Below are 14592 nucleotides of genomic sequence, written 5' to 3' on the forward strand. Positions count from 1 at the left end.
GGGAGATATTTGTGTTTTCAAACACTGGTGTGTGTTTGTGCACTGGTGTGTGCTTTCTGGCCACAGCTCTGGCTCCACTGAGCTCTGGCCATGTGTAAGCTTTCTCCTCTTCGTTCGGCTCTGAACTGCGAGCTCCAACGCTGGCTCTGCAGGCCGTTTGAATCGCCCTGAACGTGGCTTCACAAACTCGAACTGGGACAGAACGTTTTCCGGTGGCGGGGGAACAGGTGTCTGGCAATGCCTGCTCTCCCACCCCGGGGCGAGCTGCCTAGGTAGCCCGCCTCTTTTTCTTCGCGCTAGCGGTGGCCGGAGGTTTGGTTCCCGAAGTCACCGGTGGCGTGAAGGGCTTTCTACCCCAGGCACCCTTGAGCTCGATCTGCTTTCCCTGGCTTTGGTCCGCCGACTGCTGCTGAGGGTGGCGTTTAGGGATGCGGTAGCCCGGTCGGGTTGTCGCCTGAGCGAACGTTTGACGAGGTGCCGCAGAGAGAGGAGGCTGCGCTCTTCTGGGCAGACAGAGTTGCAGCGCTTCACCTTCTTTCTTTTTCTCCTCGCAGCGTTTTTGCATTGCTGCAACGGTGGGGCCGAATAAGCCCTTCGGGTCCACCGGCGTGTCGAGGAGTTGATTTTTCTCTCTTTGAGAGAGGCTGGACAGATTCAACCATCTGGCTCTTTCCTGAGTGACCATCAGAGCCATTGCTCGCCCTGAGGCCTGGACAGCGTTTCTGTGGAGACGGAGGCAGAGGTCTGTCACCACGCATAACTCGTCCCACAGATCTGCGGTTGCTGCACCCGCCATCTGCTCCTGCAGTTCTGCTTGATAAGCGAGGAGGAGAGAGGAGGCGTTCAGGGCTTTAACCGATGCTGCCACTGCCTTGTAGCTTTTTTCGTTTAAAGCTGACTGAAACGAATCGGCCTTGAACGGGAGGGTTGGTCCCGCCGCCGTCATGGTCGATTTCTGTGAGGGGTGCAGGTGAAATGCTAGCTGAGGTTCAACAGGAGGCAGGCGGAAAAAACCGCTGTCCTCCACGCCGGTCCAGTCCAGCGCCGACCCTCCCAGAACGGGGTTTTTGGCGGTGAGCGGATTACTCCAGGACCGGGTTGCTTCCTCGAGGCACTCCGGGAAAACTGGCAGCAGCTGTCTGGTGGAAGATTTGGCTTTTGGAAGCCGTTTCCCCTCATACCGAGATGTGGTGGTCTCGGCCGGGGTTTCCGGCCATTCAATGCCCAGCTTTGCAGCTGCTCTTCTGCAGACGTCGTGGAGGTCCGATGCAGTCGGGTTTGGAGGGCCGCTGTAGCGGGTTTCACCAGTTTCCGTGGGCTTTGCAGCCAAAGGGATAGAGAACGTCTCGCCGTCCTGCACGTAGTCGTCAGACCCGAGACTGACGGATTCCACCTCGGAGTCAGATTCTGCACCCGCAAAATCACTGAAAACCGGGAGGTCGGCTCCAACTTCCTCCAGATCAAGAAGTGGTGCGACAGCATCAAGCTGGTCACCCCAACTGGCTTGAGCTAAAGGGAGCTCTCCCTCATCGGTCGAGGCAAGAACCGGTGGAGGGGGATTGGATACCCCCAGCACAGGGTCCGCCTCCGACAAACTAGCTTGGCGTGCTAGCCTGCGTCGACGAGTTTTAATAGAGAGCCGTGCACAATGTTCACACCCCGCTGGTGACGCTAACCCGTCCTGGGCATGTTGCGGCCCCAGACACGAAGCGCAGACAGAATGGGTATCTGCCCCAGCAATGAGGTTGCCACACGTGCAGGTTTTAGTCGGTAGTTTGGTCCTGTCCATTGCGGGTACGGGTCCACGCTACGTGACTATCAGCTTCGATTAAAATCAAAGCCAAAGGTCGCAGCTAGTTTGGAGACTAGCTGCAGCTGCTGCTGTTTGGTGACAGACCAGCGGTAGAAAAACTCAGAACAACCAAGCACAGCTACCGAGAAGCGTTCGGCGACCGAGTTGTTAGCTCGCTCTGCGAACAGTTAAGCTAGCCCAATAGTTACCGTGCTAGCCGTCTGAGAGTTGCTTCTGGGAGCGAGAAGAGGTGTTAGACTGAAGATCGCTTGCGTGTCGTCAGGCATTTATACTAGGAGGAAGCTCCTCCTCCTGGAGCTGACGTCACTTCTACCGGCCAGTCAAGACTGGCGTAATGTAATAGAGCTTCTGGGGGACAGGCGCTGGGGTCGTGTCCCATAGTGAGATACCGAAACGAATGTTGAAAGAGAACTAAAACACTGAAATTAGTTACTTTAAACTGTGAAAAAGTTTGTGTGAAAACATTTGCAAGGCTTTGAATATTGGCTTTATATGCATTTGATTATAACTTTCTAAAAAGGGCCTAAAAGTACTTGAGTTCATAAACGAAGGCATCAAAAACTGAAAGCTTTACCATCTTGTGCATGTTCCAAATTGTTAAAGAAACAATGAAAAGAAATGATGCTAGAATGTAAGAGCAGCTGTGTTCCTGCCCACACAGGAGATTTATTGTGATGTAGGTTGGGGAACTGCCCAATCAGGAACTGCAGTCTTACCTTGCTGTCTGGTGATTGGGCAGGACTAAGTTCACTACTCAGCATGGAGAGAGCGTTCCTGTCTGTCTCACTGCCTGGTGGGAACCCACAACACACAGTCACATACAAATGCGCTCAGTGATTAAACCTGCAGACAAACAATTAAAGCGCAGCAGCCACCAAAGCATCTAACAAGCAGCAGGTCATGTTTGTTCATTTATTAATGGGATAAATACTCTGCAGCACAGCACGGCATATTTCCACAAACACAGGAATCCACCAGCAAAGGTTTCTGAAATATCACTGTTACCCGATTTCACACACAAATTTACATTTCACAATTGTCAGCTTTAAAGCCTCTTACCTGGGCTGAAGTTGTAGATGTCATTGTCTCCTCCATAAGACAAGTTCCGGGTGAGTGTGCGGGGGTCAATTTTAGGTGGAGAGGTGGCGCTAGGGCAAAGAGAAAGCCTCCGTTGGAGTAAATTCTCCTCCTTCATCCTGACAACTTGCTTGTCCTTTATAGAAGTAAACAAAGCAAGATAACAAAGCTAAGTCATTCAAACGCACTCCTTTTTCGTGTAGATCTATGTGCCCTTTCATTCTTCTCCAACACTAACAAAGCCATACTGTACACGAACATGCCAGCCTGTTCACATAGCGACACGGAGCATGGCAGTGACAAGCAGTTCAGACTGCACATTGCCAGAGTCAGTGACAGAAGGAGGCCTCTAACCACTCCAGTGCGTCTGTCCACACTGATTCGCCGTCCAAAGTGACCCCAAACACAACAGCCACAACCTTTCTAATGTCTAAACGTGATTTGTCCAAACACAGAAAGCTTTCACTGACATTGTTTCATTACCACAAAAAATATCTACAAATGAATTGTATGAATTACTACAAATGTTTACAAAATGAAATTGTGAATCTGCAGGTTGTTATTGCTGTTGTGCCGCAATAACACAACAGCAATACACTACTTTTCAGCTGTAGTGTATGACAGCTGAAAAGTACACCAAAGCATCTAACAAGCATCTTTCTCCCCTTCCTTTCATATTTTTGCATTTTAATTTTAGTGATTATTTTTTATGCATATTATTTTTGATAAATACATGCAGAAATATTGATTATTTTCATAACAAAAAATCCTTAAAAGTACTTGACAGAAATCATCAGATTGACTATTTGTAGGGTATAGGACTCATTTTGATCTACTGTGCCACCGATTGATTTGTGAACTTTTAATATAGTCAATCACTTCAATATACAGTAGTTAGAAGAAGAATAGCGCTGCACATTATATCGCAAAAATACTGTGATTGCAATATCAGTGTGTGCTTTGTTTACATCGCAAGGACTGTTTGGAGAGCAAACATTGCTGGCTAATATATTTTAAGAGTTCTGAAGTTGCCATTTTCATGTTGTTGTGGCCATTTATGCTAAATTTGTGGATTGTAATTTCTACCAATTTAGATTTCTTCTTTGGGTAGTTACAATATATTTAAGTTAATTTAGAACCAAAATTTGTAATTAATTATTATATTTTGAATTGTTTAGATTACGTTGTTAATTGTTAGACCCTCCCATTAATTTGAGTAATTAAGAACACAGCGGGTGCTTGGTGGAGGTTTATTGTTTGGTAAATGTCTGGTGTGCTGACCAGAGGTTTTGTAAATGATTTTTTGACCACTTTTTTGAGCTTCAAACATTAAATTGAGATTTCTTTTCGTTTTCGACTAAGTTGAAATACATTTTTTGGTAATTATTTTGTCTCTACTTTTGCAAGAAATAAATCATATACAATTTTACAAAACATAAAAGTCGGAAGTGCGTGCAAATCAAACCACCTGTTACTACCCACGGACTTTGTTGGAAATGTTGGTTTTTTGGAACATAGAAGGCTGCGACACATGTGAATGTAATATTTGGGAAATAGGACAGATTCTCACACCAGCAAAAGCTCAATACACCAATGTCATTAACAATATTCCCAAAGATGCTAATGGTCACATAGAGCAGGAAGAACAGATTAGAAAGCAGAGGAATGAAAAAAAAAAACCACACAAACAGGAATGTATCGTATCTGATATTGTCATTGCATTATTTACAAATATTATATTTATCGTAAGATTTTCTAGTGTATGCATGTATGTAAACTTTATTTAACCAGGCATGTCTCCTTGAAATAAAAAATCTTTCAAAAGACCTGGCCTAATATCGTGCAGCCCTAGAGTAGAACAATCATGGCTACATTTAGTGCATGATTTTAAATTTGAACATAAAGCAGTGGAGAAGGAAAACAAAACAACAACCCTTGTTTTGATTTCCTCCTTCACTGAGGAACTATTCATAGTACACAATTAGCAACTGCTGAGGGTCACAGCTGCTTTCAGACAGGATCATAGCCCTTGTTTCAACAGGGTCTGAGCTGGTTACTGCAAATTAGGGGTAATGCTACAACAGTGCGGTTAATGCAGGATATCCGTTACCATATGGGTGTGTGTGAAAAGCCATGCTCCACTCCAATCAATGCAGTCCTATTCATTTCCACTAGAAGACGAAGCACGAACAGGAGACGACACCCTCTGACACTCAGCCTGCAGAGTCGACTTTCCTGCAGCTCCTAATTTACAACATCCGAGAAAAATCCTGCAGAAATCCCATTCATACACTGATTCATATTTTTAACTTCCCACATTATTCCACTGTGAATATATTGAGGATTATGAAGTATGTCATATCACTACACTGAGTTACTATTTGGGGCACAAAAACCTGAACTTTAACAATGTCTGGAAGTCTGAAACTTGAAACCGCAGGACAGGCTGTTGAAATTTTAACCACTTAAGTGAGCCCTCCTTCTACAAGTACATTCCTAAGCATATCAATAATACAAAAAGCATTTTCACATCCTCATCATTCCCACTCCCCACTTCTACCCGTTGTCTACTCTGCCTGGGTGACTCATTCTATCATCATCCTAACTGCGCTTTCATCTCAAATGTTCCAGTTTTTTTAAGGTTTGATTTTTATCCTCTACTCTTAAAAAAAAGCAATCAAGTAGAAATTTAAAAGGCAGGGAAAAGGGTAAATTTAAATAGACCTTTATTTGTCTTTGTGGGGCAGGTCTATAAATAGCTCACTTCTGCTGCAGTGCATACGTGCATGTGTAGTACAGTGCTGAACCCTGTACGGGGTGCGAGCAGCATGGGAAAAATCTAGAAGCTTTAGCATTACACAACGGGAGCACAATGGCAATCCCACCGTACAGAATCTCAGAATTAAAAACCATTTGCAGACCATAGATCTGATTATGAGCAAAGACATGCAGATAGCAGGAACAGCAAACGCAGCTAATTCTGATAGCTGCAGAGCTTGAACAGAAAAATAACCACCACCTAAGCTCATTAGGAGCACATTGCATGACCTAAACTGAACATGGCAGTGGCATGTCTAACGTCTTTTCTGTTACAAACAGGTATGAGAAGTCCTTACTAAAGAGTAAAAGAGTGAAATAACACAGAAGCCACTTTTACTTAAAACCCCAAATATTAAAATATCAGTAAAATCATCGTAGTGTTTGGTGAACCCACATGAAGACAACAGAAAGAAATGGAGGAGAATCAGGTTACATGATAAAACTAGGGATAAATTTAAACTATAATTTCCATGCTCTCAGTTTCCCTGACCTTGTTTCAACACAAATATACTGTAACGTGGAACTATGCAAGAGCTCAACCCTCACCACTCACAGTACACAGTGAGTAAAGTTTGACAAACTAAGCCAACATTTACTCAATCTACAATGCAATACTGTGCAGGTGCTGGGCTAATATTTACCCTGAGATACAAGCCCCTTGTGGAAACTTCAATGGTACCAGAACAACATGAGACCAGTAAGAAACACATACTCTTCTCCCAGAAAGTAGCTTCAAACCATGGAAAAAGAAAACATAAACATATCTTAAAAATTTAAAAACAACAAGTTCCTTACCAATCATTACACTGTCGAGGTGAAAGCGCTTGACATGGAGCCTGTTTGTTTTTAGTAATCATTGCACCACCTGGGACAGTTGGAGAAGAGGGGGGGTGAAAGGGAACACTGACATGTTCTAACCTGTATGTTTTATTAAGCTTCAATGGTCTGACTCAGATAAATATTAGCCTCAATAATGATCATACAAGTTTGGGCTGCAAAATAGTGGTTGAAAGCTTGAATGGAGAGGATTTCTTGCCAAGAACAATTTCAACTGCTAAATATAATAATATAAAAACTGCACCTCTACTAAAAAACCCTGTGAAATGATCGGGATGCAACAGTTTACAGACCTGATTATTTATTTGTGCTGTCCATAAACAGGACAGATCCAGAATAATGTTTCAACAGCACATGCATTTCTTTTAAGAGACACAGACTTCTGGTGTGTTGTGGCAAAACATTTGAGGTTTCTCCTCCTCTTTCTGTAATTGTCTACATTTACATAAGGGATTAGATGAGAAAGTAAAGCTGTTATTAATTTGTCCCTGCAGTTGAAAGGAGGGTTTAAAAAAAAGTCAACATCATACAGTTTCATCTGAATGAGCAGCACGCTGCAATCTTTATACAAGAGACAAATCCAACAGAACAGAAAAAGAAGCCTGAGAGGGAGAGATGGTCCAACTGTTTTGGTTAAAAAGAGAGCAAACAATTGCAAGGGCTTAAAAGTTTTCAGACCAAATTAAAGTCTGTAAATCATCCATTAATTCTTCGCTTAGGTCTATTTGATAGTGCACTTGTTTAGTCTGCACAAGACTCATCATGAGCTTTAACACCTACCCAAACGAAGAGGCCCATCTGAGAAAGATGAACTTTGTTCCCTTTTAGGAGAACAAAAAAACACTCTGGTGTGAAAGGACCCTTTTAACCCTGGTGTTACGCTATAAAGAGCAGAAAAGCAAAAACATATAATATTAACTTACTCTTAAAGTGTTTTTTCCCTACATTGTTGCTTATGTCCTTGAATAAAAACAAAAGTACCAAAAAATATATACTATGAAATTATTAAATCTTTACTGATGTTCTGATAAGAAATGTTTGTTTGGGAGAAGCACACATAAGCTTATCCCAAAGAAATAAGCTTTGTTTGGGAGACATCAGCCTTTGGACATCTGTCATACAATCATGTATGACAGACACAATCATGTAACCACAATCAATCTGCTTCAAGATTGTGGAGAGTATATTGTTTATTTCACTACAGTCACTAACTGTAGTGAGTTATTACTTATAATGTAAATCCCCAAAATTTCAATCATTCATAAGTTGGATCATTTTAGTAGCAGTTGGAACAATTGTTGTTTTACTGTTTAGATAAAAGTAGATGTTAACAGTATACATGTTCTGTGTAAATACTGTCAAACAATAATACGGAATCTCATACAGGTCTATGCCAAGTGCAAACTGAACACAAATGCACTGTTATCTTGGAGAGAACAAAAAAAAAAAAACACTGCATATTTTGTCCTATAGTTTAAAGTAGGAGAGGCTTCACAAAGTGACCACCAGCATCAAGCCATCAAGCTGTTCCAGGGCATAGATTAACTCGAGACACTCTCATCTATCCATTTATGTCCCACCATGTTAAACCCCCCATCTATAGTGACTAATGGCTGGTTACATGACCCAGATTTTCACCAATGGGATGTTGCCAAGAGCAGCTTCTAGGATAAACAATGGAGACTGATGTCTACAGTAGCAAATACAATGCTTGCATAAGAACGTTTATCATCCGACTATATGGAAGGTGTTTTATTTTCTCCCCAACTGCAACATGTATTCATTTTATTCACACAAGTTTCCTCTCATCATTTAAAAAGACAACAGGGCTGTAGTAACAAAAAGGATGTCTAATTAAAAGATTAGACATTTTCAACTTAATCAGCAGACATAATGGATTTTAAATAAAAAGTACAACTTTAAGAAAATGTGTGCAAGTCAACAACTAACTTAAAACAAGCAGAATATCGTCTAGTGTATTTTTAAAAATGTATAAGGTTTAATTTTGTAACAGACTGTGGGAGGATATGTGATTTAGTTGTTCTATTTTAAGTGCTCTGGTGTTTCAGGATTATTTTAGAGGAACTGATGAGACAAAAATACCCTCTAACCAGACCTCCTATTGACCCTATTAAGAGCAGGCAGCATTCAGAGTACTTTCTGTCAGCTGAGATGTTGGCTCATTTATAGTTCTTTTTAAAATTTGAAATCAAATTAACTTGGTAAGGGAAGTTTCTGATTTATCTGTTTCAAAAAATAAACAAATACATAAAATCTTATTTTTTTAAATATGTGGATAAATTCTTATACACAGTAATTTTAAGTGCAGAAACATTCTCAGAGGACATGCACAAAGCTGTTCCTTGAAGTTCAAGTTACACTGGCAAGAGACTCAACCTCCCTTGGTACACACAGTTCCTAAGAGGGTTCTGTGTGGGAACAACGAAAAAGCACAGCAATTAAAGTGTGGAAAGTTAACCTTTCACAGGAGTTCCGTACAAACTGTGAGGACTAGGACACAAAATTAAAACAAATATGAGGTTTGCAAAAGGATTTTTTCAACGACCCGTAGATTCATCAAATATTCGGCTTATTACAGTTTGCATTTGTATTTCTAAATTCTACCATCATCTGCAAGTATGACAGACGTAACCAAAATCAAAAAGTTCAAGCTCCTACCAAATGGCATATTCAAGTATTATATCCTAACTATTGTTATGAAAGGTATAAAACTCCTAGACAACTGTCTTTTAAAATACTCAAACCTGATGTTTAGAATGAGCTTATTACTGGTTCTCATTCACAGACTATGTTTGAATAACAGAACAGGTCCCAAGACAAACTGCGGCCATGTTTGACCTGGTAAACAGACGGAGCCAGCTGGCTGTGTTTATGGCTGGAATCAAGCCAAGGGTTGCTGTGTGTGAGAACCAGCCAACTGCAGGCCTTGCCAGGCACAACTAAGGCAAAAAGGGACCTTGAGTGAGAGGTAGAGATAGTTGCTCTTATTACATTAAAATGCAGCAGCAGACAAGTTCGCATGTACTCAGAAACTCACAGGTATACCATTTGAGACTCATGCTGACTAATTTAAAGTATCAAGGGACTGCAGTATTGTGCTTAGTGAGCAGCAGCTCAGACTCTAACGTGTTTTAACACATCTGATCTGACTTGCATTTTCCACTGAACAACTGAAGTTCTTAATAAAAGTCACTTTAACAGAGTGAAAAACACTTTACACAATAGCTGAGCTGGGAGGAGTTACTGCACTGATAATTTCAACTAGAATATGCCATGTACAAAAAAGAAACACTTTCCAAAAACAGAGTAGAGTTTCTATAAGTCACTGTCTAAACACTTTGTAATCAGTGTAAAATAATTGTCTTATTACTGTAATATTCATGCAGAACCCCATTTAAAGTGGTCCTGAAGCAAACAATTGTTGTTTTCATGTCCACTTTAGAGATCACGTTTTATTTCTCTAAAACACCAACTGACCAATCAGACTGTATTACATTAAACATTTATGAACTGTAAATGGAGGAGACAATTCTTATGTTATGAAGAGATTAAAACGACAAAAAAAATCCTGAAATGTAAACAAAAAACCCATTAAGTCCTACTTTGGCAATGAATTGTTGACACTGAAAATGAACTAAATGACTTCTAGAAAGGGGCTGTACGTGACTAATCCCTTCTCTATCAAGACATCTTTGCACAAGGACATTAAGGATGAGAAGGGATAAAAGGCAATTTACTTGATGAGATACGGTACAATGTATTTAAAAGGCCAAACCCTGTGCCTAACCCAGCGTAGTACAAGGCAACAATGACTAAAGAACAGCCACTAGTACTAAAGGTTGAATGTTAAAAGAAACAATTGATTTTAATTCTGGCCTTGATGTGCATATAAATCAAATAAGCCATTTGTGTTAAAAAGTAGACTTTGTAACACCACAAAAACTTTTTCTTTAGTTCCAAATACCACTTCTGCATCTTTCTTTGAAAAAAAAGAAGAAACAATGTCTCTGCAGATTTTGCTTCCTCATTGTGCGCTGAATTATACAATGCAACTATGCATATTAGCCCCTTTCTTTGGCTCTATTCAGGTAGCTACATAAATTTAAGATGCCCTATTCGATTATGACAAAGACTTTTTATGGAACTGAAAACCCTCGGTGGTAGAAATGGTATGAAAAACCAAGCAAAATACAGCTGCTCTAAGGATTTCCCTCAACAGGATCCCTTTGTCTGTCTGTTAGTGAAACAGATAATCAGAAGATTAAGGCTGCAACTCTTGCTTGAAAACTAATCTAGAAATAACACATATCTAGGCGTCAAAACATGTAGCTTTAATTAATAGTGCTGAAATATGCAGTTCTGCATGGCACAGAAAGTAAAGGTCAGCTACAGATGACTTTCTAATATCTACTATAACTACTCTGGGTAGCCTTACAGAAACAGTAAACTAATAAAGGTTAACAATATTTCAACTGAAGCAAACACCTTTCTGTAATCTTCAACATATTGGCCTTTATTATCTAAATCAGGTGTGGGAGTATATAGAAGTGGGTCCCTCTTACTGTTAAAAATATTACCATCATGTGGAGAAAAAAATTCTATTTTACACAGAATCTTGAGGGAATAAATGTTATTCATTTTTATGGTCCATTTGGACCATCCATTGTTCATTGGAAGCTCCAGAAAAGATCCAAGGTTCAAGGCGTCCATGAACAAGAAACTACTAAAACTCTAGTGTCACTTTTCACACTGATGCCCCTAAAGATGACTAACGATGAAACAAACCTCAACACTGTAAGAAATTGGTGGATAGCATTTCAGTCTTTGACAGAAAACAAATCAATATAACATTTTGCCAAGAGGAATGTTTCAACAATTTTTGACATGCATATCAACAAGCTCTTTGGTGACTGAGCTACTTTATCTGCAGGTTGGTATGTTTCCAACCCAGGCGTCATCAAAATAATAACTTTGGTGAATGCAACCCCTAAAAATAGTTTTTCAAGAAGAATTTCAAATATATCCACAAGATGCATACAACTTAAAACGTTTTTTTTTATAAATAGACTATTTACTAAACTTATGAGCAGTTTAGAGAAGATTTGTTTTCTCAAGAAAATGTGGACACTAACAACTCTACAGCCAATGAATGTAGTAAGCTACAACGTTTTAGAAAGTGGATGATGATCTGTAACAACAGGGGAAAAAAAGAGAAAGCACAACAGTTGAAAACAACAAATTACTTCCAGTAACGTAAATCCCCACAACTGCTTCAGGCAAAATATTTTAATACATTGTTCCCGGTTCTGTAAAACCAAAAGCTGTGTGCTCATAATCAAATAAGCCATAACTAAAACAGTGGAAATACATTTTTAGGCTGACAAACGCATTCGCTTGGAGCAAACAAGGTAGAAGAAAATGTGATTTTACCCCTAACATAGGTTAAGACAAGCATTCCACTAGATTTCTCATTATTGAGAAGACATTTAGGTAGAAATCAACTGGGTTATCCACTGAGCCCTCAAAGTTGCATTTACACATCATGTCAAAAAAGCAAACTTTTTAACCTGTGACGCATTGGGGTAAAAAGCATGAATGGTTTTAATTTGCAGGCTCAGTAGACTGTTAAGAGTATAAAAAATTGTAGAATTGAGGAAGAACTTTTTCTACCAGCTAGGGTTGAGCTATGCGAGGTTACACCTAGAGAAGAGGAAGCCAACATACTGAAAGCAGTTCCTAGTGTACATGTTTTGCTTTTGATGGCTCATGCTAACCGCAAAACTCATCACTGTGCCTGTCAGTGTGTGAAAAGTGAGACAGCCTGTCAATTATAACTTCTACAAATTAAAAGAAGAAATGTACTTCGACAGACAGACTCTCAAACTTCAAACTTTGCTGCCATTACATCAAATGGAAAGAGTTTTTGTTTTATCTAGCTTTGCAAAGAACTTCTGCTATATTTCCCAGAATATGCACCACTGACACTTGTACAGGGGTTTGTTGCTTATTTTTAGAATATGACAGGCTTCCATATGCGAGTAATACAATAAGGATTTACTGCGTTCAACAAACAAAATGAATACAAAAGCTGAAAATGTAACCGACTAGAAAATCGACTCCACAAACATCGAGTTAGATAATAAAAATATATGTATCAATTTAGAATATTATAGTTTTTTGCACCATATTACTAACTTGTCACATTTACAACTTAAATGTATGTACAATAACTTTAAAGTTACAGTTTCAGAATCACTACAATTTTGAATTATACAGTTTCTACAGTTTTAAGTGCTTTCATTAATAAAAAGCCAGGTAAAGTACCAAAATGTGTTTTTACTAGCTTTAAGGAACAAAGAACAAACAGAGCTGCCTAGCCATATACTCGTGCTAAACACTGCCAGTCAGCTGGCAGAAAAACAGAAATCCATGTAGAACAATTGCAGGTTGCAAAAACACATGGCCATGGTGTGTAAAACAGATAATGCACCAACGCTGAGCGGTTAATTGTCTCAAAAATTATTGTGATAAACGATAATATTGTTTGAAGACCTTTTTACACTGCTTTAATGGAAATGACGTAATAATGCATATGATTTTCTGACAAAGAAATTTAGTTCATGTTTTGTCATGCTCTTGTTCAAGCCTACACAGCAACATCTATCATTCAATAAGGAGAATTTCATACCACATCATGACTAATATGGAGAAATCTGCAGAAATTGACTATATATCTAGTAGTGTTTCAATCTGTATAAGCTTTTTCTAGCATCTGGCTTCAGATGTAATCTTTGAAAATGCTAACATATTTATTACAAAAAAATATTTTAAAATAGTTTGAAAGTTTAGTCAGACACAATCCTTGATGTTTATTATACTCATGGTTACACTTTATATGCAAGCACCAAACGTTTGATGTGTATTGAATGAAATAGAGAAAGCTAGATTGCAGTTGAGAAGAAATGTAAAAGGAAAAATCTCAATAAATACGATGAACCGAACTGTATGAAATATTTCTGTTAATCTTACTGGTCGAAGGCCAAAGAGATAAGTGGTTTATGTAGTCAAGTAAGGTAGTTAGAGTTTATCAATGTTGTTATTTTGCACATACTCTGAATGCACACACAGGGCTTTTCAAAAGAAAAATTACTCAAAGTACAATCTGTTGAGAACTTTTTTGGAGTAAATAAGTAATCTCTTGACTTGTATTCATGCAAAGGTAAGCAGGTCAGATGGATTACAACACTTCATACCTTATTTTATGGCAATGACAGGCTGCTGGATGCAGAAACAGCACAATAAATGTAATATTATAATAAAGTAAACAGAAACTATTACAGAAAGAGGATCCTTCAGTGGAGTCAAAAATATAAACACAGTTTAATATGATGTAAGATGTGCTAAACACCTCCTATGATTAATGCAGCAAACCACGCAGCAAAAAAAAGTGTCCTCAGAAATTTTAAGAACAGTATTTATTACATCTTTACCACTACTGTAGGAAAAATTACCACATAGACACAACAGCCTTTTTCTCTACGACGTAAAGAATCACTCAAAAGTCAACTGTCCTTGTGAAACCCCAGACATTCACTCCCTTCTAACCAAACGGATTCTGACACACCCTGTAAGCTACTGATCTCAGTTTTGTCAAACTGTTCCCCCTTCTTGGAAAGCCTAGCTGTGCATCATCTTTAAAATTCTGACACATGATAATCTGCCGTGGGAAATGAAGTGGACACAGAAACTGAAGAAAAGGAGGCTGTACTATTTTGACCCTGTGATTGCAAAACTGTAGAACGGCATTTTCTTTAAATTAAAGAAAGTCTGCATTGTCACCTAAGAGACATACCCCAATTCTCTCTGCTGCTCAGAAAGTTGGATATCCCTCCAGGCACCAATGAGTAAAAATGAGTATGCATATGTGTCATATTTTAAAAGTAGACTGATCCCTGGGAGAAAATTCACTCCACTAATTTAAAGAGAACATCAAATGTATTTAAGAGCAAAACTTAAAACCGTAT

At 39.4% G+C, this 14592-nt stretch overlaps 1 protein-coding gene across 3 annotated transcripts in view; it reads right to left on the reverse strand.

Moving 5' to 3' along the window:
- LOC102227949 (oxysterol-binding protein-related protein 5-like) overlaps positions 1-14592 on the reverse strand; it is a 45350-nt gene that overhangs the window by 21620 nt on the left and 9138 nt on the right. The window contains exons 3-4 of one of the 3 annotated variants that reach the window (XM_005803230.3): positions 2873-3026; positions 2530-2603 (exon numbers count right to left, since the gene is read on the reverse strand). In XM_005803230.3, coding sequence (XP_005803287.1) covers positions 2530-2603; positions 2873-3008 — 210 coding nt within the window. In that variant the 5' untranslated portion in view covers positions 3009-3026. The remainder of the gene's footprint in view (positions 1-2529; positions 2604-2872; positions 3027-14592) is intronic. The other 2 variants (XM_023347838.1, XM_005803231.3) reach the window with 2 other exon arrangements.

This window comes from Xiphophorus maculatus, chromosome 2, assembly GCF_002775205.1.
Source record: "Xiphophorus maculatus strain JP 163 A chromosome 2, X_maculatus-5.0-male, whole genome shotgun sequence".
Lineage (NCBI taxonomy): Eukaryota > Metazoa > Chordata > Actinopteri > Cyprinodontiformes > Poeciliidae > Xiphophorus > Xiphophorus maculatus.